The sequence below is a fragment of the Erithacus rubecula genome, assembly GCF_903797595.1.
Source record: "Erithacus rubecula genome assembly, chromosome: 15".
NCBI lineage: Eukaryota > Metazoa > Chordata > Aves > Passeriformes > Muscicapidae > Erithacus > Erithacus rubecula.
Window position 1 is genome coordinate 14,947,211 of NC_136667.1, and position 25,864 is coordinate 14,973,074.

The 25,864-nt window shown below is 54.9% G+C and overlaps 1 protein-coding gene across 2 annotated transcripts in view; it reads left to right on the forward strand.

The window, feature by feature from the left end:
* Nucleotides 1-25,864, forward strand: part of DLG3 (discs large MAGUK scaffold protein 3) — a 75,796-nt gene that overhangs the window by 28,966 nt on the left and 20,966 nt on the right. Inside the window, exons 5-11 of one of the 2 annotated variants that reach the window (XM_079319281.1) lie at nucleotides 10,201-10,254; nucleotides 18,774-18,824; nucleotides 21,803-21,927; nucleotides 22,405-22,574; nucleotides 22,825-22,961; nucleotides 23,269-23,413; nucleotides 23,562-23,721. In XM_079319281.1, coding sequence (XP_079175407.1) covers nucleotides 10,201-10,254; nucleotides 18,774-18,824; nucleotides 21,803-21,927; nucleotides 22,405-22,574; nucleotides 22,825-22,961; nucleotides 23,269-23,413; nucleotides 23,562-23,721 — 842 coding nt within the window. Of the gene's footprint in view, nucleotides 1-10,200; nucleotides 10,255-18,773; nucleotides 18,825-21,802; nucleotides 21,928-22,404; nucleotides 22,575-22,824; nucleotides 22,962-23,268; nucleotides 23,414-23,561; nucleotides 23,722-25,864 lie in introns of those variants that run through there. The other variant, XM_079319278.1, reaches the window with a different exon arrangement.

Here is a 25,864-nt window from a genome sequence, read left to right on the forward strand (position 1 = left end):
GCTTTGTGGGGAATGGCTGAAGCCCCAGATGTTCCCTGGGGAGGTGCGAGGGAGGGTGAGAGGAACAGGGTGCCGGGGACATGGAGGCAGTGGAGGTGGTGAGGTTGGCAGGGTGATGTTGCTATGGCTACTCCCGTGCTATTCATAGAAGAAATTAGCTAAATCTTTGCACTGAAACGTGGAGGAGGAGAGAGGAGGACGGCGTTCTCCGTGTTTGGAGGGAAGGAGAGAAGCCAAAACAGGAAGGGGGTGAAGTTTACCTTCTTTTCTCTGTGCCTGCATTGTGGAGGGGCATTTCAGGGAAGCACCGCTGCCTGAGCTGCCCAGCACTGGCAGGATGTGGAAGGATGCAGGCAAAGAGGAGCTGTCCCATGGGAAAGCCCCCCCTGCAGAGCTTCCACACAGAGCCCCACATGGCAGGATGAGTTCTGTATCGTGCCAGGAGCACAGGAGACATCCTTTTAATTAAAGACAGCCAATCTGTGAAAGGTATTTTTGGCAACCTAAATGTAGATGCAACTGTAGTGAAACTTGTCCTTTGCGTCTGGCTCCATTGCTGAACACAGTGCTTGCCTGTTCCTGGCCCCATCCATCTGCTCAGCCCCTTCTCTGTGGTCACTGGTGGTCCCTGTCCTCCCTCCACCTCCAGCATCTCTTCCAGCATGTCCCCCTGCCAGCCGGAGTCCCAGAGTCTTCCCTCTCCCTCCCTCCTCATCACACTCCACTCCCTCGTGAGAGTTTGGTTCCCCTGCCACAGACCTGTTCGTCACCTCCTCACTCACGATGTGTAAATCTGCGTGTCTGTTCCTAATATAACCCCCTCCATCTGATCTCACCTCTCAGCTTGTTTCTTGGGCATCTCCATCTGGTGATCCTGCCGTCATCACCCAGTTGAGTTGCTATAACCAGGTACTGAGCTGCTCTGCTTCCCCCAAGCCCAGCCTCACACCCAGCCTCGCACCCACCCTCGCCTCCTTGCCCCATGGGAAGAAGCTGATTTTTCTGATGGTTTTGATGTTCCTTTCCTGCCCCTCAAATGAAATAAAGGCCTCGATAATGCTTTTTAAACTCATCCCCCTTCCCTGTGCCTCTCTTGGGAAAACCTTTACACACAGATGCTGAGTGAGCTGGTTCTCCTCACCTGCCCTGGCGTGTCCCGTGTCCTGCTGTCACCCATCCCCTGGACTGAGGAGAGTCAGATGTTCTCAGTGCTCCTTCACAAAACATGTTGAATTCATTTAGGAGGTGACAGCTGAGGACATTTTTCTCCTTAGTTTATTTATACATCTGTAAGACTTTCCTCCTTTCTTTGGGCAGGTGAATCCCTTGCACAGGGGCAGTACACTTGTATTTGTTGGCTTTTCTGAGTCATCCTTTTAATATAGTAAGGGATAATGCTGGAATCAGAGAAGTGAGTTGAAGGACTGAGCTTAGCTCCTCTTCAGTTGGATTACTGACTGCTGCCTGCCAGCCAGCCCAGATGTGCAGACTGCAGCCCTAGAGCTGTGCCTGGCTGCTGGGTTTGGGGTATGGAGCTGTTGGAGGGACACCTGGAGCAGCACAGGGAGAGGTACTGAAGCTGGTGTCTGAACTGGCTGTGCTAGAGGTGTAGATGCTGCTCTAAGGGCAGTATCTGAAGCCACATAGGTGGGAGAGACCCCATCAATGCAACACATGGAAGAAGAGCAAAGTACCTGCCAGAAAAGGGAAGATGTGGCCCTGCCACACAGCTGGAGGAGGAGGAGGAGGTGGAGAGCACATTGGTGAGGCATGCAGGGCTGAGTATGGGCATGTTTCAGCAGGGATGTGTGCAGTGTGGAGGAAGTTGTTCCTCGTGAAGAATCTGGGGGCAGCAGGAAGCCCATCAGCCTCCACTGTGAAGCACCTGATGTCATTCCTTTTGAAGGGATGTGCCCCCATGACTGCACTTTCCACCAGCTCTCCCACCATGACTGAGCCCAGTCCTGAGCAGTGCCAGGGGCTCAGCAGGGATCTGCTGGCCATCCTCAGGGTGTACAGTCCCATGGGGGGTTGCATGAGAGGGAAACCCAGGGGACAGCTGCCCCAGAGGCCCAATCTGGGTACCCTGGGTGCAGAGGAGGGTGGGAGGAGGGAGGAAGCAGAAGCTGTCACTGTTCCTGGAGAGTTGCCTTGTTCGGGTAAGCCCCTCGGCACGTCGTGTGCTATTATGGGAGGAGAGAAGCTTCCGTTCCTTCCCGAGCTGTGAATGCTCATTTAGAGAGGGGAAGTCATTAAGACTAATCAGGACGTAATCAGGGCCGTGCTGATGTGCTGGCGCCCGCTGTGCACAGCCCGGTGCAGGATGCTCTCCAAGGGGACCGTGGACTCTGGCTGCCAGGGGACAGCAGCTCCTGCACTGCTCTGTGCTGGGCCACGAGGAGCTCAGCTCAGGAGATCCCTGTGGGGGCTGAAGGGGCTCTGCCTGCCACCCCAAACCCACGTGCTGGCAGGAGGGACAGCGAGCCTGCAGCTGGGATTCAGGGATGGGTGTAACCCTTGCTGTGAGGTTGTGCCAGCACTGTGGGTGCAGCGGGCTGTGTTAATGCTCACAGCTGGTTTTAACACATGCAAAGATGGGATGATGTAGGGAGTCCTCAAGGGCCCTCGTTGCAAATCCAGCAATATGCTGTGAGCATGTGTCAGGGACTTAGAGATGAAAACTTTTAATACAGCATTTAACAAGTTCAGAATACCTGAATTTGGAATGAACTTCACAGTTTAGCTTGCAGAGCTCTCTTGATGAGGCTTGCGGAAGGACTGCTCTGAGAGTGTAATTATTTTTGGGAACATGTAGTGCTTCAGAGCACCCCAGACCAGGCCCTAGATACCTTCTTGTCACCTTTGCACTAACTAGAATTTCTCTTGAATCTCTATTAATGGATCTTGGTTTGCTTTTTTGCCCAGAGAAACAGGTTTTCTTAACACTTGTTAACTGGGTGTGCACTGGAACTTAGTGAGAAGAAGAAATTAGGATATTTGAATCGTAGGAATCAAAGAAATCTTTATTTTAACACTGTTCCTTATTCCCTTTTTTTCCCCTATAGATATGTATTTGTCTGAGAGGAAGATAAAAGCATGTGACTCTTTCAAATAATAACAACTCTTCCTGTGTAAAAAAGAATCAAGTCAATTTTATTTGGTACCGCCAGGTCAAAGAGAAGCTACTGAAGCCCAGCAGCCCTGCAAATTGGGTCACTTATTTTAGTGGGCTGAGCCTGGAACAGGATGTCTAACTTTCAAGTTTGAACACCCTGGCCTTAATGGTTTCTAAATGGAAACTAAGATTCGACAGAGCTTCTGTTTGGGAAGCTTTCTTCCTTCACTACTGAGTAAAGGCTTTTTCCAGTCCTCTTTAAAAAAAAAAAAAAAAAAAAAAAAGCACCAAAACAAAGATTAAACCTTCAGTAGCTGCTTGTGTTCACATTATACTTTGGGTACTTCAGTGGCTTTGCCAAAGATCCTTGTGACCAGGGACCTTTCAAGTCCATGTTCCCTGTTTCCGGATGGCCGCGGTGCTTTGAGCCAGTGCCGAGGTGCAGCTGTGGGGCAGGGGCTCTGCTCATGCCCCCAAAACAGCCCAGCTCAGACAGGTCCCAGAGGCAGCCTGCAGAGAAGGGCTGTTCTTGCTTGCAGGCCACCAGGCTGGCTGGGAGCTGAGCACAGGGACACAGGCAGCAGCTGGCACCTGGCCGGATGGACAGACGCAGCAGGTGCGGGCACCTGCAAGCTCCACAGTCAGCCCAGCATCCCTCCCTACATCACTGATGCCACATTTTGAGCTGTGCAGGAGGGCAGGGGCCAGGCTCAGCCTGTCACTCCCCTTCATGCAGGGACGCTGTTGGGTCATGTCCTTCCCCTGCCCAAACCATGTCAGCCAACAGGTTGCTCTTGCAGGAGGAGAGAAAAAGTGGGGAGTTACTTTACCCAGCCCAGTTAAAAGGAAGGATGGTTCATCTCTGGCCAAGAATTTCAGCTTCCAAAAGTGTCCGTCCTCTGTTTTCATTGTCTCCCTTTCCCAGCCTGTGGGAACCCAGTGTAAAGCCCAGGAAAGCAAAGAGAGATGACCACAGGGATCTGTGAGGATGGGACCAGCCCTGGCAGCAGTGTGGTACCTCTCTCCTTGAACATGAAAGTGTTAGATCAAAGCATAGATTTCATCTTGAGATATCAAAAACGCCCTATATCTCATGGGTTCAGTCTGGGAAGGGATATGCCAGGCATTGCCTCCTAACACAAGAGCTGTAAGGTGGCTTCCCTTGGCACAGCCAGGTGAAAAGCAAGGGGTCTATGAAGGACCAGGAGCAACCTGGAGGGAAGATGCCAGCACCTCTCTGCTCTACACACCTGCTCTCCTGCTCTCTTAGGGGCAAAGCTGAGACTTCTTGTCTTAGGGAGGGGTTTCTGTGTGGCCTCGACCTCAGAAGTACCCACAGGTTGCTGTGGAGGAGCTGTATCCTCTCAGGTGCAGTGGCAGCCACGTGTTGGGCTCTGACTTGTGCAGGAAGTGGCCCAACATTGGGAAAACCAGCACCTGGGCACAGGGCAGGCGAGCCTGGCACAAAGCAGAGGAGCGTGTCAGGGCTCATCAGGGTGAGTGGTGGTGAGCACAGGCTGTCTGTGAGTGCTGTGCAGGCAGGACCTGAGCTTGTTCCTGTGAAATTAATCCATCAGCTTGGTGCAAACCCACTCCCCACAGCAGCAGGAGCCTGTGGGTGTCTGAGCATCCTGCAGCTGACCCCCCTGCCGTGGCAGCACCCTCAGCATCCCTGAACCAGTACCTGCTTGTTCACAGCCAGAATTCGACACGGTGGGGTCCTGAGACAGAGCAGCTGCTTTCATAGCTGTAAATGCACAGCTTTCTCCATGGTTTAACACCCTTTTAAAAAAAAATCAAAGCAGATGGAGCTGGACTACAAGCAGCTCAGTGTCAGCCCTGATTAGATAATTCTGTTGGGCATTTCCCCACTTGTGACCTCTGCCCCTGAGAGCTTTTAAAGAGATGTAAAGACTGAATTTCACTTATCTCCAGAGCCATTTCCTTCTGAGTGCTACTATTAGAGCTCAGATGATATGAAACAAAGGATATTAAAAGACAAATTGAATTTTCACTCTGATCCAGTCTGGGGAAACAAAGGAGTTAAAATGGTACTTTGCTTCTTTGTATTATCCCAGTGTCTCAAGTAGCCACTCTGTCCTGCACATTCCTTCTTGCATGGCACATAGTACACACCACCCTCCTGCAGAGGGCAGCTCTGTGTGTTATCTGGCATTTGCCATCTCTGGAGGCTGCTGTTATTCCTGTTGCTGGTTAAGAAGGAAATGTGTTTATATGTGACCACAATCCAGTTGCCCTTGTCCTGGGACACCTGTAGCATGTGTGTTTTGCCTCCAGGAGATATCTCCTGACCTCTGTGGGCTGACCCCCATGCTGGTTCTGTGGAGGATGTGAAGTTATGGCAAAGCTTTGGGATATTAATTCTGGAGACATTATCTTGAACTTTCAGTTCAGAGTCTCCCTGCCCAGCTCCTGTGTGCCAGCCCTGAGAGCAGTCCTTGGGGAAATGCCACAGGGCAGGACCCAATTCTCAGCAGCAGACTAGTGAACCTCCTCATTTTCATGTAATTGCAGCCTTTCTTTTGCTTGGAAGTTTTGGAAAATCATCATGTTTTGCAATGCCTACCTTAGTGCCAGCAATTGATAGCAGGAGAAACTGAGGTGAGGGGTGATACCTGCTGACATTTGGGGCATTGCTAATGCTAGGTGACTGTGTTAGTGTCCCTGGGCTGCCATGGAAGTGGAGGCCATATAGCAGCAGTCCCTCTCAGACCACTACCTGGAGAGGATATCTAGGGGTGTTTCACAAAGGCCTCATCCTGAGATTTTTTCCTAGCACTTCTATCCTGCCTGGCTACTCCCTGCACGTGCTATAGTGATATTGCTCCAGCCTGTAGAGGAGGAGACATCCCTTCTGGCTTGAACCACAGAGGCAGCTGCCCCAAACAGGCATGATGCTCTCCCAAGGTCTCCACAGCAGCCAGTCCCTCTCTGGGTGCTGCCTGGGGCACCTTGCTGCTCCCTCCATCAGCACCTAGGAACGTCTTGCAGAGCTCAGTGGATGCACGGCTCTGCATCTCAGCCCCTATGAGACCAGAGAGCTCTTGAATCCTGACCTTCAAACCTCATCTGCCTTCACCATGGCTCCCTTTGACTCCTGTTGCTGCTCAGATTTTCTCAGCAGCTGTCCTCTGCCTCTCTGGCTTTGTGCCCAGATCAATCTCTCTGCATCTGTGCTGTGCCCTCCTCACTCCCCAAGGTCCTCCTTGAGTCCCTGCAGCCTCCATCCCCTGAGAGCAAGTGCCTCTGCCTGATGGAGAGAGTTCAGGGCACCTCCAGCTCCACTGGACTTTGGTGATCTGCTGCCATGGAGTGAACACTGTAGGACTTGGGCCTCTACTCTTTCCATTTGTGAACACCCTCAAGCACAAACAGGGCTCGGTAAACAGTATTGTGATGAAGGGGTTTAGATGGAAGAGATCTGACAGCCCCCATTGAATGTGATCTGAATGCAAAGCCCTGTTCCCTCTCCTCCCTGCATGCAGCAAACTCCTGCTCCTTAGGGCATAAATTACTTACCATTCCCTATAGAATTGAGGGCATGGTTAATTCACCAGCACGTTCCTGCTGCCCAGCAGAAAATTATGACACTCTCTTTCCTCCCCTGGCTAGCAGAGCTGCTTGGTACCTCTGCCTGACTGGTGAAAGGAGGGAAAATATTTTTATTTTCAGGTCCTCTGCTTATTTCTGAGTCGTAGGCCTTGTCTGCCTCTTCAGTAGGACAGGCAAAGTGCAAATATTGAAATATTTGCAAGTGGAAGTCAGAACTACTGCCTAAACACCTTTCTTGCAGTAGATGGAATAACTGGCCACAGGAAGCAAGTGGGGATTTCCTGGTCTGAGTTCCTCCTGACCATGTGTGACTTTATTTTAGAGCAGCGACTCACATTCTGTATCTCCTGGGTCCCATCTGGAGCCTGAGTGGGAAATTGTGCTCCTAGCAGTATTTTGAGATGTAAAAAATCACTAGTGTGGAATGGCTGCGAAGGATGCTCAGTGCACAGGGAGCAGGCTAAACAAAATATGTCCTTAGGGCTCACCACTGTGTGAGCTAGGCAATGTGATGTGTGATTTTTGGGCTATTATTAATTCAACAAAGAGTGCAGTAGGGCTCAGTGGAGGACTCAGGCTGGACCTGCAAAAGCCTCTATCACATTATTATATAGAGCACTTCTCCCTGGGAGGGATCCAAAGCATCATTTGTGGAGTTGAATTCTTTTTATAAATCATGGGGCACATGATGGGCTACATTCACTTAGGCTGCTTCTTCTGCATCCTTCCTGGAAACTCATCTAATAAGAGCTGGCCTCTGGATGTTCAAACCTTGATGTGTTACCAGTTGTTAATTGCTGGCAGTAGAAGTGCTGCTTTTTTGCCTTGAAATGTGGAATCCCTTCCTAGAATTGCACTGGGGACTAATAAAAGCCACTGCCAGGTTTAATATATTCTATCTCTCAAATTATCTGGATTAAATACAAGGACTGTGTACTGCCAGAGAGGGGATATTCCCTGTTTAACATTGCTTCTGGGCCTTGGAGATCCCAAGATACTGGACCTGAAAATTGTGATTCTCTTTTGTGTGGGGGAGGGGTTTGGCAGGAGTGCTTGGGAGTGGTCATATTTCCCTGAGTTAGAGAATTAATTGCCATAAAAACTATGGTTTTGTAACCAATAGTTACAGCTGCAGGAAAGATCAGAAAGCATCTGAATAAATCAAATTAACTACCTCCTGCTCCATCCATATGAGAGCAGAACCTTCCAGGGCAGGATTTAAAACAAAGTCTGGTTGGCCCTTCCACTAATTGAAGAGAGTGAATAGTCTAGAAATAGGGTCAACTGACACAGGACATGGTGGGGACTGCCGTGCTGGGTTGTGGGGGGAGGCTGGTCCCAGTCAGGGACGAGTAAACCCAGACAAGGGCGATAAGGAGCGACTGGCTCCTGTGAAAATGTCACGGACTCAGAGGTGTTGGGCCGTGTGGTCCAACACCCCTGTTAATGGACAGGCAGTGGTCCCTGGTAATTGCTTCACTAGCCCACACCTTGCCTCGCTGGCTGCCGACTCTGGCGTTCATGATGCCCTAAGGCAGACGCTTCCTTTCACCTCCCCCCGGCAGTTCTCATCTCCGCCGTGTCTCACTCTGGCTGCTGCTCTCCTCACGAGCCTTGGGATGATGAAGCGAGTTCCAGCTCACCGCTGACATTCCAGGCTTTGCACTACTCCGCTGTGTGCCGGCGAGGAATGTCAGCCTTGAGATTCTGCCTCTCGCTTTTGGCCGCCCCTCCCTCACGCCCCCTCCGCGGAGCCCCCGCTTCAGCATCGGCGGCGCTGGACAGCTCCGGGGGCGGGACCCCGCGGGGGAGCGGCCCGGCCGCTGCATCGCTGCATCGCCCCGCACCCCGACCCCCGGCCCGGCTGCTGCATCGCTGCATCGCCCCGCACCCCGACCCACGGCCCGGCCGCTGCATCGCTGCATCGCCCCGCACCCCGACCCACGGCCCGGCCGCTGCATCGCTGCATCGCCCCGCACCCCGACCCACGGCCCGGCCGCTGCATCGCTGCATCGCCCCGCACCCCGACCCCCGGCCCGGCCGCTGCATCGCTGCATCGCCCCGCACCCCGACCCACGGCCCGGCCGCTGCATCGCTGCATCGCCCCGCACCCCGACCCACGGCCCGGCCGCTGCATCGCTGCATCGCCCCGCACCCCGACCCATGGCCCGGCTACTCCTGCATCGCCCCGCATTCCCGACCCATGGCCCGGCTACTCCTGCATCGCCCCGCACCCCCGACCCACGGCCCGGCTGCTCCTGCATCGCCCCGCACCCCCGACCCACGGCCCGTCCGCTCCTGCATCGCCCCGCATTCCCGACCCACGGCCCGGATACTCCTCCTCTGGGCTCCCCTCCCATCCGGCTCCTCCACCGCACCCCGACCCACGGCCCTCCTCCTCCGGCCTCCCGTCCCATCCCACCCCGCCGGCCGTCTTACCCAGGTTCCTTCCCTTCCCTTCCCTTCCCTTCCCTTCCCTTCCCTTCCCTTCCCTTCCCTTCCCTTCCCTTCCCTTCCCTTCCCTTCCCTTCCCTTCCCTTCCCTTCCCTTCCCTTCCCTTCCCTTCCCTTCCCTTCCCTTCCCTTCCCTTCCCTTCCCTTCCCTTCCCTTCCCTTCCCTTCCCTTCCCTTCCCGTCTCTCCTCCGGCCGCTCCGGCCGTCCTGTCCTGTCCCTCCTTCGCCGCCCCCAATCTCCAACCGTCTCGTCCCATCCCATCTCGTCCCGACCCTCCCCCGGCCTCACCCGCCCCTCCGGCGCTGCACCCTCGCCCATCCTTTTCTCCTGGGAGATCCGCCCTCATTCCTCCGTCCCTGTCTCCCCGGGCTGCCCTCCGCACGTGTGTCTGCCCTGCGATGTGCAGCCAGCCGAGGGACAGGGCAGCCCAGGAGCAGGGACCCGGGGACAGGTTCACGGGGAGCCCTTCAAGACAGGAGGATGTGCTGCTATGGAGGATGAGCCGAGGCTGCCGAGCAGAGGGTTTACCCTGGGAGTCATGAAGATAAAGGTCCAAATGCTGTCAGCTCTCCCAGGGCATGGAGGCCCTGTGCTTAGAAAGAACAGCAGCTGTTGGAGAGTCCTTGAAAGCCTGGTGTGGTGGCAGTAAATTCCTCCCTCAGAAAGGTTTCTTTCCCTATTCCTCATATCTCCTAACCCCTCACTAGTGTGAATTTCACATAACTTTTGGTGCTGGTGGGAGCCTAACGCAAGCCTGAGAGAATTTCCAATCTTCCTTTTCTCCTTCCCAGCAGCCAAGGCTATAGGGTGTTTGGGACACACCAGGTCTGAGGATGGGACTCATGCCCAAAGCCATGCTGTGACCCTGCTCCTGTCCCAGGGCTGTTGGACTGGAGGGACGAACGGAGCCTTGGAGGAGGGACAAACAGCCCTTCCTGAACCTCTCTGCTGCCTGGCCTGGAGGGTCTGTGCTGGCGTGGCCAGGGCAGAGGCAGTGCACCGTGAAGGGCTGGGTTCAGCGCTCAGCTTGGTGACATCCCACTTTTGTCTCCTCACAGGCCAACCCCGCTCCCATTATCGTGAATACAGACTCGCTGGAACAAGGGCTCTCTGTAAGTCTCCCGGTTTCGTTTTGCTTCCTTTGATCAAGTGCTGCATTTTCCCTGCTCAGCAATGCAGGAAAGACTTTTCCAGCTCAAGGAGGCCCTGGTAAGGCAGCAGAAGATCCTGATACCCACGGCATGTCCCCACAGCTCATCCCACCCCTCAGCCTTTCTGGGGCTGGGTGACACTGCGCAGAACCGAGGTCAGCAGCAGGCAATGCTAGTCTCCAGCCCAGGGAGGCACAAGGCAAAAGGCCTCAGCAGAGGAGCTGGGGATCCAGGCTGGAAGTGTTCAGGGCTAATCACACAGCCATTTCCTCTGTCTCCCATGCAGGGGGGTTGAGAGGCTCTGCTGGGGCATCCTTTACCTTCCTGCACTGCCTCAGCCCCCTTAGGCAGCCCTGGCCCCTCAGGAGGGGGACAGAGCTCTCTGGGTGCTTGCTGGCATCTCACTCACCAGTCCCCAAGGCAGCAGGGCCCATCAGATGCTGCTCCTCTCCCACTGAAGGCTGCCAGCAGTTGAGCAATACTTGGGTGTTTGCAGCCACAGTGCTTTTGGCACTCCTGGCATAGTATAAGATAATCCTCAGTTTGTTACAGGCAGGGTTTGCATCCTGCTGCATCTGTCCCCAGAACATTTGTAACTCATTCCTGCTGGGAGGATGAAAAGAGGAGGGTGGCCAGCATGGGTTTCTGGTCAGCAGCACTGGCTCCATGCTTGTTGGGTGCTTCTGTTTTTTGCCCAAAGGAGCACAGTTAGCAGCTTGCTAGGGCTGGGTGCTTTGCATCGGGTTTGCTTCTGATGTATCAAACTTCAGCTGCCTTCCACAGCAGTGAAGCAGCACCAGGACTCAGAGCTGAGGTGGGTTCATCTTTGGAGTTAGGGTAGTGAGCCACAGATGACTTCTGGGGGTTGCATTTCCCCTGTAGAAAACTGCAGATCTCAGCCCACAGCCTGTGGTGGGGTCAGTGCACATCAGAGCTGTACTGGGCTGGTTGAGAAGTGCTACAGAAAGGAAGGAATGCCTGGCTAAGACCTTTCCAACCCTGGCTGTATGGTTTAATTAACCCTGAATTAAAGCCACCTGACATTGGGGAGGAAGGCAATGGGTATCTCAGCATGATGGTCCTGGGTCCAGCAGCCTTGTATGAATGTGGCAGAGAGCTGCTGTCCCCAAAGGTTATCTTCCCCAAACACATGGCATGGCAGGGGGGTTGTGGGTTGGAGGTTCTCTCACTCTGCTGGGTACCCTGGCTGCAGGGCAGTGCCATGTTGCAGCTTCCTGTCTGCACTCTCCTGGCTGTTCTACAGAGAAATGGGAAAAGGGCAATGTCTCCTGGAGGGAAGGGACCACCATCATGCTGGGCCAGAGCAAGGGAGAAGGGTGCTGTGAGCAGGGCAGGGCAGGGCAGGGAGGTATTCCAGGATGGAAAGTCTGCTCTCACATCCATTTTGTACTCTCCCTCAGTACAAAATGTCACATCTTTGGAGGAACATTGCCTGCTCATCTTTGCAGGCACCAGCATTGCATCTTGTGCCACACTCCATCCATGCCCGTCCCTCCTCTCTGCCTGTGTGCCCAAGGGCAATGAGGGGTGAGCCCAGGGGCCAAGGACAGCCTCTGTCACCCTGGACAGGTTCCTCATGCAGGGCAGCAACCACTCCTTCCACTGCAGTGCACTCTGCTTTCCTGCCCTCCCAGCTGCCTCCCTCTACTCCAGCTCATTAACTTCACATCCCTCCCTCTCCCTCCCCTTCCAGATCTCTGCCCACCCTTCTCCTTGCACTTTGGCTGGGTTTCAGGGGTGCTCTGCACCCCAGACATATGCCAGCATCATGCTAGGAGTGACAGTCACTGATCCCATCCATCCAAACTCAGCAGAACATGCTGGGAGCAGCTGTCCTGCAGGGGTCAGAAGGCTGGAGCTGTGATCTGCTCTGTGTGTGTCACCACTGGGGTGCCTGGAGCAGCCCATGCCCAGAGCAGGGGAGACACCTCAGTTTGATTCCTCTCAGCATCCAGCCTGGAAACCCTCTAGCCTTCTACTTCATGTTTCACCAGGAAACAGGCCGTGTTCCATCTTTTCCTTCTCTGGGGTGCTGGATTCCTCAGGCTTCAGAGAAAACAATTCCCCAAAACCTCGGCAGATTCTCAGGTCCCAAAGGAGCCACATCAGGAGCTTGCTGCAAACATCAAAATGCCAAATCTGGAAACATGGGATTTTTTTTACGAACCCAAAATCTGAAGCTTGTTGGTACAGCATGTATGTGGAAGGGTTAAAGTCACATTTTCCAGTCTTTAATTACTTAACTATTCAGTGCTTTCCTTAATGATAAACAGATGGATGTAGTCTAGTTCCTTCCTGTTCTAGCTCCATTGATTGCATTGGACTGGCTGCTGGGCTGGATTTGGCCCGACTGTTTATCAAGAAGTCTGTTCTGCATTTCAATGTCCCCATCCACCCACTTCCATCCCCAGGAGCTTGTAGCACCAGCAGCACTGTAAGGTGGAAGCTGCAGAACTGGGATGTTTGGGGCTCAGTGTGTGGCTTCAGCAGAGCCCAGCACCCCCAGGGTGTAAAAACCCAAATAACCCATGATAAAATGCCTGTAGTATTAAAATCATCCCTTGAACAGTAAGGAGAGTGCTGGAGGGCATCACTCATGCCAGCTCCAGGTCCTTGCTCTCAGTTTCACATCTTGGTGTATTCTGCCCAGCATGTCCATAATAGAGAAGTGAAGAATTAGAAACAGAGTTTCCATGGCAGATGAGGTCTCCGCATTTCAGAGCTGCCTCTCTGAAGCTGAAACAACTTCTTCCTGCCAGGCAGTCCCAAAATTAGCAGGGAAAGTCACTCCAAAGCCCTTGAGGAGTTGAAGGTTTCAGAGTTTGGGTCCTTGGAGCCTGATTTGGTGCCTCATTGTCCAGCAGTGAGGTGCAATCACCCCTTCAGTCGCTTAAAAGCCCGGTGTGAGGAAGATAAGTGCTTTCCAGGCCTGATCTCAGCCACTGAGTCCCTCTTTGGCAGCTGCTGGCTGGGCACATCCCAGTGCCATCCTGCAGGCAGCGTGGCTGTAGTGTCCTCCCAGCTGTTGCTGGGCAGTCAGGCTGCAAACCCCTTCACTCTGCCCAAGCTCAGCAGGCTGGTCCCTGCAACCCTCTGGCAGAAGGCTGACCAGAAATAGGGCATTTGTTCATTCTGTGCACCAGGCCAGCAGCCTGGGCACTGCACACCAGGGGTTGAGGCCAGGGCAAGCTGGAAGCGAGTCAGTGGTCTCAGTGCTGCGGTAGGATGCGTGGAGGTGAAGGGAGGGAACTCTTGACCTATTTTCCCTGGGCCCCCTGCCATGTGCAGGCAGGGAAAGCTCTCCTGTGCCAGCACTGGTGGTGCCCGTGCCAGCAGGGAGGTGCCCACTGCACCCTCTGCCCTGGCACGGGGCTGCTCCCCTTTCCCTGTGCTGGGGCAGGTGTGGGGCATTGCCAGGTGCTCTCCACACCCAGGCCTGGCTGGCACAAACAAGGGCTGGCTCTCCACTCTTCAGACCCTCTCCATTACCTCGATAAATGGCTGTTCCACCAGCAGGTCTCAGTGCTCATCCTCATCACATCCTAAGCACAGGATATGGGAAGGATCCTGCACCAAAAGGGGCTGTGAACAGTGTTATCCTTCCTGCAGATTATTTCCTCTTGCAGCCTGGTTGGCTATCTGGGTTGCATTTGAGGAACTTGATCTTTGTCTTCTAAATCTGGCCCTTTTTTTTTTAATTTATAAAACAAGCAAACCCACAAAAAACAGTCAATCCACTTCACACCACAAAAAATCCACCTCAGATCCTTACTGTAGCAAAATCCAAGGGGTCTTCCACGTGGGCCATTGCAGTGTTGGACAGCAGATCCTGCAGACAGCTTGCAGTAGCTCTGGAAGGTGTGTGCTCTTCTGTTTATCAAATGAATGTTAACTCTGCAGCCTTCTGTTGTTGAGCTAAATTCTGTCATCAGTAGCTATTTCCCTCCTGCTCTAAAGAGGAGAGGCGCCTCTTCCTGAGCCCACAGGTGGGCTTGTTGCATGGGAAGGGCCTGGAAAAAATACCCATAACTCTTTTCCATGAGAAACCAGGTAATGCTTAGAATCAATATATGCTGGGAACAGCTAATTAGCCCCTGACACTCCTGTCAGCTCTGCAGGTGTTACACGAGGAGAGGAGAGCAGGGTGTGGTGTGCTCACCCATCCTGGAGGTGATGGAGCCAGGCATCTTCCACCAGAGCTGCCCCAACCAGGATCTGGGGAGGAGCACAGGGCACTGGCGAAGGACAGGAGAACAGGCTGCAGCAGAGCCAGGTCCTGGCAGCTCTGGCGGGTATCATGGGGAGGTTTTTGCCGTCAGTGAGTGACTGGTATTTGATTTTCCAACACTGGAACGTTCATTTTGTTGGCTTGTTCCCTTGGTTACGTGGTATATATTAGGTTCTTCGTTTGGCTTCCTTATACAATTAACTGGCGTTCCATTGCGTGAATTTCGAAAACATAATCAGAGCTAAAACTTCACGGTCAGGCCTGGCGGACCCCAGCCTGCCTGGGCAGTGCAGGCTCTGCAGCCAGCATCAAGCAAGCCCCCACAGCGCCGGTTTTCCAGGAGCGCTGGCAGCCCGGGATGTGGGAGCGGGGCTGTCCCGGCCCGGCGGGCTCTGTGTGCTGGGGGTCGCGCCCCGGGCAGCGGCCGCTCCTCGGCGGGGCGCGCTTGGCTCTCACCACGGCTCACAGATTGTCAGAGCTTTCTGCAGATCCCATCCTGGAGGGATGTGTACGCTGTTCCTCTGCGGCCGTGGGTGTGCATATGGCTGGCTGTGTGGCAACTGTGCTGAATGCCAAAGCAGAGAGGACAATGTGTGTAGTAGCAAAGGGTGCCAGGAATCTGAGTTGCTGGAAAGCCGGGGAGAGGCGACGCTGCGCCCCACGCACCGGGAAACCAACTGCAGGGAGGGGATGGGCCGGAGGCTGCGCTGAGCTGGGCTCTGCTGGGCTGGGCTGGGCTGGGCTGAGCTGGGCTGTGCTGAGCTGGGCTGGGCTGTGCTGAGCTGGGCTGGGCTGAGAGGGGCTGTACTGAGCTGGGCTCTGCTGGGCTGGGCTCTGCTGGGCTGGGCTGTGCTGGGCTGAGAGGGGCTGTACTGAGCTGGGCTCTGCTGGGCTGGGCTCTGCTGGGCTGGGCTGTGCTGGGCTGGGCTGTACTGAGCTGGGCTGTGCTGAGAGGGGCTGTGCTGGGCTGGGCTGTACTGAGCTGGGCTGTGCTGAGAGAGGCTGTACTGAGCTGGGCTGTGCTGGGCTGGGCTGTGCTGAGAGGGGCTGAGCTGGGCTGTACTGAGCTGGGCTGTACTGAGCTGGGCTGTGCTGAGAGGGGCTGAGCTGGGCTGTGCTGGGCTGGGCTGGGCTGTGCTGAGAGGGGCTGTGCTGAGCTGGGCTGTGCTGGGCTGGGCTGTGCTGAGAGGGGCTGTGCTGAGCTGGGCTGTGCTGAGAAGGGGCTGAGCTGGGCTGTGCTGAGCTGGGCTGTGCTGAGAGGGGCTGTGCTGGGCTGGGCTGTGCTGGGCTGGGCTGTGCTGAGAGGGGCTGTGCTGAGCTGGGCTGTGCTGGGCTGGGCTGTGCTGAGCTGGGCTGTGCTGGGCTGGGCTGTGCTGAGCTGGGCTGTGCTGAGCTGGGCTGTGCTGAGAGGGGCTGTGCTGAGCTGGGCTGTGCTGGGCTGGGCTGTGCTGGGCTGTGCTGAGCTGGGCTGTGCTGAGAGGGGCTGTGCTGAGAGGGGCTGTGCTGAGCTGGGCTGTACTGGGCCAGAGGCTGCACTGAGCTGGGCTCTGCTGGGCTGGGCTGTGCTGAACTGAGCTGAGCTGTGCTGAGCTGTGCTGAGTTGGGCTGTACTGAGCTGGGCTGTACTGAGAGGGGCCAGCGAGCCAGCTGCATTTAGGATTGACTCAGTACAGGAAGATGAGAGGAGGGAAGGCTGGCCCGTGCCAGAGGGGGAAGCTGTGGCAAGGGAAGCAATGCCCCTCTGCCCACAGGAGCACAGCACAGGCACTGTAAGGCAGAGAGTGGCACTGCCTTTTTGTCCCTGAGCCTCTGAGGCTGTCACAGACCCTGCTGGGGGTTAATCCCACCACACCAGTTCTTTTCTGCTGTAAGATGTTCCTGTAAGAGCAGGACAACGCCTCTCCCATTGTGCTGGGAGGATCTGAGCATCCTACTATTGGAGTATCTGGATGTCCCATCCCTGAACTGTCCCCTGAAATCTTCCTGTAGCTGAGTGGTAGCAGGCACAGAGCACATCCAAGAAGGGACAACACACTCAGCCTGTGTTCCCTGGAGCCTCATTCCCATCTCTTTGCCCATCCTTGAACGCAGTATAGGGTGTGGGATTGCTTTGGCCTCCCAGGGCAGGGGATGAGGGTGTGTGTGCCACAGGGGGCTCAGCCCTATCCCACATCCTGTCCTGCAGTACAGCTCCTCTGCCTGGGCTCTCGATGGTTGCCACCTAGAAAAACTCCTATTTCCTCTTCCTACCTATAAGTAGAGCCTCACCCTTGCCTCACTGGGTTTTCTTCTGTGGTGTCAGATGGTTTTAGCATAAGTGATGGTTGCTGTCCCCTCTATGGGATGGCCCTGCACTGTGGGGTGTGGAGGATGGCAGAGCTGTGCCTTTCAGGGGCAGAGAGCAAGGAGCTGAGAAAGCAGGACACAGCCAGTGTGCACATGCCCCACATGAAGTGTTTGTTAGAATTGTGTCCAAACAAAGGCATGTCATTGGGATACAGAGCATATACTGAAAGTGGGTCCATATGATCTCTGAGCCATCAGTTAATAGTGGATGTAAAATCCAGATGAGGAACCCTGCATGTTGTTCAGAGGCCACAGGCAGAGGCAGGACTGCACAGTCAGAGGTGTTTTCCTGCTGAATTCAGGGTTCCACTGCCTCTGCCTTGTCATACAGAACTACCCACGTCCCATTCCTTGCTTCCCAGAATGACTTGAATTATAAGGTTGAGTTCATTCCCCTCTGAAATAAATCTGAGTCAACAGTGTGCCCTGGTAGCCAAAAAGGCCAACCTGGGCCTGGGGTGCAGTGGGGACAGCATCACCTGACAGGCAATGAGGGATTGTCCAACTCTGCTCCCACTGGGCAGCCTCACCTCGAGTCCTGGGGCCACAATAAAATGATATAAAGCTGTTAGAGAGCATCCAAAGGAGGTTACAAAGGTAAGTGAAGTGTCTAGAGAAGGCCCTATGAGCAAAGGTGAGGTGACTTGGTTTATTCAGCCTGGAGGAGACTGAGACCTCAGTCTGCAGCTTCCTCATGTTGGGAATCAGAGGAGCAGGCACTGATCTCTTCTCTGTGGTGCTCAGTGACAGGCTCTGAGGGAAGGGCATAAAGCTGTGCTAGGGGAGGTTAAGTTGGACATTAGGACAAGGTTTTTCACTCAGAGAGTGACAGGGCTCTGAACAGGTCCCCAGGGATTGGTCATGGCCCCAAGGCTGCCAGAACCTAAGGAGCATTTGGACAACACATGGTGGGACTGTTGGGGGATTGTGCAGGGTCAGGAGTTGGATTCCATGGCTCTTTGGGTTCCCTTCCTCCTCAGTTTTCTTTGAAACTGTTGCTGCAAAGTCTTGGATGTTTCAGTAGCCAATTGTATTGTAAATCTTGCTAAATTTTAGACCTTGGCAGCTGTTTCTGACCTGATCCCGATAATCTTAGTGAAACTGCTGCATTTTTCCCATGCATTGTTGATTATGAGGAAAATGGATTTATTTTTTTTTTAAGTCTACATTTACCATTCTGCAGCCTACAATTGCATCCCTTCTTGTTTCTATTCATTATGTTTCCAAGAGCTTTGATACTTTGAGTATGGGAGACTTTTAAGCGTGGGGATCAGTGTGGTGTACAGCACTGAGACAGGCTACACCATTTTTGTACATAAGGGCATCACAATGTTTTCACCTCTTACTGTGCCCCACTCTCTCACACCAACTAATTTCCTTTGCACCCAACTAATTTTGTAGAATAAATTATTCTGAATTTCCTGTTAATACAGTCATGCTACGAAAAGATTTAAAAAGTATAAGCTGCTAAAGGTGTTTATTATGTTATTATGTACAGACATTTTTTTCCCTTTAAATGGACCGACCCCCTCTCTTCCTTTCCTCAAGCAGTGAATTCCTGAGGTTAATTATATGCTGCGTAACAAAGGTGTTATTTCTTTTTGTGCCTTCGGTTGTGTTCCTTTTCATGGCTGGAGAAATGAGCTGGGAGAATAAAGGCTTTGCACAGAAGTGCATTAAAGTCAGTGGGCTTTGGCTCATGCCCAGAGAGAAAAGCAGCACATGGTTTAATTCCAGGGCAGGCCCAAGCAGTTGCATGTAAGGTTTTTTCAGCAGTGATGGTGCAGCTTGTAGGTTGAATTCTTCATGTTCAGCTATCAGAGAGGACAAACAAATCCCCCCAGGACCAGCAGAGAGTCGTAACACACTGTCTCCCTCTCTCCAGATGAATGGCAGTGATGGGATGTTCAAATATGAAGAGATCGTCTTGGAAAGGGTAAGTGCTCCTCACCCACCCACCAGCAGCCTCCTCCCACTCGCCCACCCCGGCACAGCTGGGCCCCCAAACACCCCTGCACAGCTGATGGGGAGAGAGAGGTTGGTCTCTGCTCCCTGCTCTCTCTGGAGCTTACACGGCTGTTGCACCTGCTTTGCCAGCCTGGCTGCCACCAGGGTGGGCTTGCTGCTGCCCTCTCCCCCTGCACACCCCCTCAGAAGGGAGGGAGGAGGGCTTCTCCCTTGCTTCCCTCTTTCACACCCTCTCCCCCACAAACCCATCAGTGCAGAACATGGGGGGAGGCTCTTTGTCATTGCCTTTGTCAGAAAACAGAGGTGTGGGGAGCTCTGCTTGTGCAGACACAGGTGGGTGCACCCCACAACTGGGCACGGGGACCACCCTGCCACCAGGCTCCCCACCACTCTAGGGCACACAGCAGCCTTGGGATGCTAAGCTGCAAGAACAGGTTATTTAGTAAAACAAACCAAAATAGAGGAAGTTCCTGCTCAAGACTTTTCCGTGTTGGTAACACAGAGGTGATGGCATGTGCCACACCAGCCATGGCTAGAATAGCTTCCCCAATGTGTGGGGTTTATCCAGGGGCAAGCCAGCAGCACATAGGGCACAAAGGGCTTTCTTGTTGCCCAAGCAGCAGGGGAGGAGGGATGGAGAGGGAGTGGGAAAAGCTGGCCTGGGGTTTACTCTGAGAGACAGGCCCAGCCCTGCTGGCTGGGAAAGGCTGTGGTGGAGGCTGCCCTGGCTCTGCACAGCACACCTTGCCTCCCCCTCGCTGCCGTGCCGGCGGCTCAGCCTCGCGCGTGGCCGGCATTGCAGGGGAAGACGCATGGCTCATTATTCTGTTCCTCTCTGCCTTTAGTCATCTCCCTCCTTCCCTTGGCTCTGCATCACGGAGGTGGGTGGACGGAAGGTTATCTGGGGCTGCCGCCTCACCCACCGCTTCCCCGGCGTGCCTGACGAAACCAGCCCAGAGGTTCCTTCCTTTTTGGGCTAAGTGTTTCTCGCTCAGGGCCCAAGCCACAGGCAAAAGCCTTGCTTCAGGGATTCAGAGCAGCCTCTGTCCTCAGCCCATAGTGGGAACAGGGGAAGAGCTGGCAGGACCACACAGAGAGGCAACACTCATTGATGCTCCCATTTCAAAGCCCCAAGCAGCAATTCATTCTCCAACAGCAAGAAGCCATGAAGGAATCTCAGTGCTTAGCAGCCTGGGCTAGAATGGATCTTACCAGGTCCTTCCCCTTCACCTGGTCCCTGGTGGGTTCCAACAATCCTGTCTTAATACAGGAGAAACACTGGTGCCTGCAGGTGAGACTGTCCCCTTGCTGGGGTGTTTGGCTTCCAGAATTGATCTCAGTGTACCCCAAAATCGCTGGTCAGTCACTGTTATTAATCCTTGTCTTTGTTGTAAAGACAAGCATAAATGCAGCAGCGTTTTGGGGACAATAATAGCAGAAACACAATCTGCAAAGGGATGTGGCTTTATGTTTAGCCACTACACATATCCACAGCAGGAGTTCCCTGGCATCAACCCTGATGTCAGCCTCGAAACCCCTTTAACTCCTTTTTGAGGTTTATCATAACACCTCCCAGGTTTAGTAGCTAACCAGGGACCTTCCATAGGCACAAGGAATGGCTGGAGATAATTTTGCAATCTCACCCGCCTTGCTGCTGCTGGCTTGGTCTCCGTGGCAGTGAGGAGCTTTTTTGAGCTAGGCACAGGGTAATCAGAACCCAGCACAGAGGAAAGAGAGCAGCCTCAGACCCTTTACTGTTGAATGCCTTCGTGTCACATGCCAGCCAAATCCCAGATGGCCAGAGAGGCCCCGGGAGCGCTGTGCAGTGACAGGCATTGGTGGCTCCTGGTGCTGTGTCATGAGTGTCATAAAGCCAGTTCTGCATCGCTGCAGGAGCTGATGCTGGGGCAAAATTGCTGGGGAGAAGTGCACGCCCCAGCTGACTGTAGGTGCTAAATTATCCTGGGGAGATGGAGTTCCAGCATGGCCTCCTTAGCCACAGGTCCCATGGAACAGCAGAGCACCCCCTCATCTCCCACTGAGCACAGGGGCCATGGGCAGCCAGGAGAGCTTGGCCTGAGCCCACTCATGTACGAGAGAGGCAGGCACAATAGTGTGTGACTGCGTGTCAGCTCTTCCACATGAGGAAACAAGGCGAGAAGCCGTCTGATTTTCAAGGCAGAGCGAAAAAGCAGGAATTGTCCACTTGCATCAAGCATGGATCAGGAAGGAGCGCCTGTGACTGTGTCTCTAATGAGGATCCTGCAAGTGGGAGAGGCGGCACAGGGCCAGAGCCACTCAGTCCTGAGGTGCTGGAGATGAGCTGTGGTCCCTGCATTTCCCACAGGAGTAATTCGGCAGGAGAAGCTCGAGTGATGCTCCAAGCACATCTGTGAGGAAAAGGAGACAGAACTGGGGAGCCCACTCCATCCTGATAGCCACCTCCACCCAAACCTGTAAATTCTGGCATCAGTGATGCTGGTCCCCAGCTTGGCTCCGTGCCAGGGCTACATCCCAGGGTGCAGAGGGGCAGGAGTGGGATGCTGGTGACTAGCACAGTCCCCGCTGGTCTGTTCAGGCTGCGGCATCGGTGTCTCCTCCTGGGGAGCAGCCAGCAAGGGGAGGTTTTCTCCGCCAAGGACCACCTCCTCTTCCCCCAGCTCCCCGCCTGCCTTAGTCTCTCCGTGGAGACGCGGTGCTGAGGGAGGTCCTGGCGGCTCCCACTCTCCCACTCCATCTGTTCAGTGCTCCACGCTGCTGCGCCGAGCACTCAGCTGAGGAACGCCAGCCTCTCCTCTGGCCAGCATCCCTCTGCCCCCTGAGCCAGGCACCCCGGGGTGTGACAGATGCTGTAAGGGCTCCTGTGCCCCAGGCAGTCCCATTGAAGGAGGGCTTGCAGCAAGCGGTTGCCCATGGGGAAAAGACGCAGCGTTTGATTTCCCACAGGGTAACTCTGGCCTCGGCTTCAGCATAGCGGGAGGCATCGACAACCCCCATGTTCCAGATGACCCAGGTATCTTCATCACCAAGATCATCCCCGGGGGAGCGGCAGCCATGGATGGCCGTCTAGGGTGAGTAGAGTACGGGGCTCGGGGAGCAGCCAGGGAGTCACCCAGGATCTCTGCATGGACCCCATAGGCCTTACCCCTTTTCCCAACATGGTCCCTGGCCTCTATATGTCTCTTCCCCACAGCAAGGGCCCCTCCGTCCTCAGATGTCCACCATCCCTGGCCACCAGCCTCCTGCCTGTAGTCACCCATCCTCCCCTCCCTGTCTCAGGCTCCTGCTCCCATCCATCCTGCTACAGCCCAGGGCAGGGATCCAGCCTTCCTTCTCATCTTCCATCTCCCTCGGGGTTGCACTAGAGGGACCAGCTCTGCTCTCCCCTGCTTTGGGAGGGACCCCTTTCTCACCCCAGCAAGGTGTGATCTGGCCAGCTTGAGCAATCCTCACTTGTGTGGCTGGAGGAGGGTGGCAGGGGTGACCAGAGGAGCGTGGTGTGGGCTGGTAGTTCCCCAGGCATGCTCAGGGTCATGCTGTGCCCGCAGGGTGAACGACTGCGTGCTGCGGGTGAACGACGTGGACGTCTCTGAGGTTGTGCACAGCAAAGCTGTGGAGGCCCTGAAGGAGGCAGGCCCCGTGGTGCGGCTCGTGGTGCGCCGCCGGCAGCCCCCACCAGAGACCATCATGGAGGTCAACCTGATGAAAGGCCCCAAAGGTGAACCCCTCACTCTGCTCGCTTGGCCAGGGTGCCTCACTCCCCACAGGGCAGGGTGGCCCTGCAGCATGGAATGCTGTGGGACACAGGGTATGGGGCAGACCTGCAGTGCAGTGCACGGTGGCCAGGCTGGCCCATTGCCTGCTGGGTTTGGGCAGGGTGCAAGCCCAGTGAGGTACAGGGGCTGTGGTGCCAGCCCAGGACTCTGTCTATCTGTCTGTCCCTCACCTGCATTCTCACTCTCCCTCAGGCCTAGGGTTCAGCATTGCAGGGGGCATTGGGAACCAGCACATCCCTGGGGACAACAGCATCTACATCACCAAGATCATCGAGGGAGGTGCTGCCCAAAAGGACGGGCGCCTGCAGATCGGGGACCGGCTGCTTGCGGTAAGCCCCATGGCCACAGCCAGCTGGGAGGTGAAGCTGAACACATTCCATTGTGATGCAGTGCTGATCCTGAACTCCAGCACCCATCCTGTCACCAGCTTCACCCTCTTCCCTGGGTCTCCTGCTGGCATGTTGCTGTGGGTGGGCAGGCGCAGTAATGGCTGCAGGCAGGAGGGCCAAACCCAAGGATGGGACCATGCCTCTGGAGCTACTGTGGCACCTTCCCGATGGAAAACCACTCCTGCAGGGCTGCACTGGTCTCTGCCCTCCTGCTCAGCTGTGTCAAGCAGCCCTTTTCCTCTGGCAGGTGAATAACACAAACCTGCAGGACGTGCGGCATGAGGAGGCCGTGGCTGCCCTGAAGAACACCTCTGACATGGTGTACCTGAAAGTGGCCAAGCCTGGCAACATCCACCTCAACGACATGTACGCGCCCCCCGACTACGCCAGCAGTACGTACGCCGCTGGCCACTGGCCACTGCCTGGGCACAGGGGCTATGGGGCACCTCAGCGTCTTGGGGTGGGGAGCAGGGCTGGGCTGTCTCCGTGTCCTTATTGTAAATAGCTTTCTGCTGATGATGACCCTCTCCTCCCCTGCAGCCTTCTCAGCCTTGGCTGACAACCACATAAGCCATAACTCCAGTCTGGGCTACCTGGGCAGCGTGGAGAGCAAGCCTGCCTATCCCATCCCTCCCCAGGTGACTCCATCCCGCTACTCGCCTGTCCCTCGGCACATGATCGGCGACGATGACTTCACCAGGTGAGTACCAGGCATGAGCATCCCCGTCATGCTCCTTCTCATTCCCTCACTTCTCATCTGTGGTGGTTTGACATCATCCCCACTGCCAGTGCAGAGCCTCAAAAGGTCATTTGTAAGTGTATGGTGCAACGCTTGAGGTGCCCATAATGAGCTCTGTGCTCGCTCCCCTGGGACCAGCCCTGCTGTGTCAATCTCTGGCTTGCTGCATTCACTCCCTCTCCATTCCCTCTCACCCTTTCACAAGCCTTACACAACTGCATTTCAGTACAATACCTGGAATACAAGGTGTTCCCTGCTCTTATGGTGCCATCCAGCAGTGCCACAGGCTCCCAGGATGTCCCCAGGTGGAGTTGTGCCAGGGGTGAAGGGCCAGGGGGAGCACAGCCTTGCAAACAAGTGGGGCCCTTCCCACACTCCCTGACACTGGCATCCCAAACCACCTGCACTCAGGTGTAATTTCGTTGACTGCCAGCCCCTGGCCTCAGAGCCTCCTGTCCAGCTCTGGCACAGCCCCCTTTGCCCCTTTATGCTGCCTGAACAGGTTTGTTTCCTGAAGCCAGGAAATAAAAGAGATGCACAAAGAAAACATTGCTCTGAGCCTAAGTGTGGCACAAAACTTCTCCAAAGCCTGAAGCTGAGAGTAAGACCTGGAAAGTCCTGCTCTGCTAGTTGATTCTTGCAGCTTATCCTCTTCTTGTCACAGCCCTGGGGCCAGTTCTCTGAATGTGCTATCTCCAGGGCCAGGACTGTGGGGCTTAGGCTGATTTCTAGGGACAAACAATCCATTTAGGCTTAGGGCTGGCTCTGCTGTTTGAAACAAGGTTGCAGACTAGCTTTGGAAGTGTGTCTACAGTGGAAAATGCAGTAGCTTTGTCCAGGATTCTCCCATTCTGCAGCTCAGTGGTGGATGCTGGAGTGGGAGACCCTGACTTGCCATCTGCTGTCAGGTCTGCCATCCTCCTGGTGGAGAGTCTGCACTCACTTCTTGGTGCTCAGGCACAGCTGGGTGTCCCTGCACACCATGACCTGTTCAGCACTGCATTCCACCCACACCCCCCTCTCACACTACTCTTGGCACCACTGATGCCAGTTCTAGAGCCTTTTTCTGGCACTGCATCCTCACCAAGTGTAGCAACATCTGTGCTGTCAGGGCACTGGGGGTTGATGCCACAGGCAGGAACAGTGCTGTCTGCCATTACAGTCTACCACAGAAGGGGCTGAGTTCCAGTATTTGGAAAACACACCAGAGACTCTGGACCCAGCAGGGTGTCCCTTCTTGCACATGCCAGTATTCCCATTTGTGGACTAGAGAGCAGAAACTGCAACCCACCTTAGGCTGGCCACAGCCAGTGGCAATGGCACAGTGATGGCACTGCAGTGGCTCAGTGGTGGTTTGGCAATGGCAATGGCACAGTGATGGCACTGCAGTGGCTCAGTGGTGGTTTGGCAATGGCAATGGCACAGTGATGGCACTGCAGTGGCTCAGTGGTGGTTTGGCAGTGGTAATGGCACAGTGATGGCACTGCAGTGGCAATGGCACAGTGATGGCACTGCAGTGGCTCAGTGGTGGTTTGGCAGTGGCAATGGCACAGTGATGGCACTGCAGTGGCAATGGCACAGTGATGGCACTGCAGTGGCTCAGTGGTGGTTTGGCAATGGCAATGGCACAGTGATGGCACTGCAGTGGCTCAGTGGTGGTTTGGCAGTGGCAATGGCACAGTGATGGCACTGCAGTGGCTCAGTGGTGGTTTGGCAGTGGCAATGGCACAGTGATGGCTCGGCAGTGGCCCTGGTGCAGCACGTGCTGGTGGCCACTAGAGGATGGTGCTGCCTTGTGGAAAGCCCCACTACAGACAAGGTGGCACCACTGGGTCTGTGTTTGCAGACATAGCCCCTTGCTACCCAACAGATCCACAGCCTGCAGTGGTCTCAGCACTTCCCTCATGCTTCCCAGGACAGTGCAAATCTGACCCCCCAGGACAGTGTCAGCACTGCAGGTCTGTTGGCACCAAGATCATGCACTGGGACTAGTGTGGTCCAAAGGCAGCAGCTGCCCTGAAAAAGAAGCTGTCTCCCATAAAGCTCTTGCCAGCTATTCCTTAGGGAAAGCAGAGGTCCAGTATCCAGACTCTCCCCCTCCCAT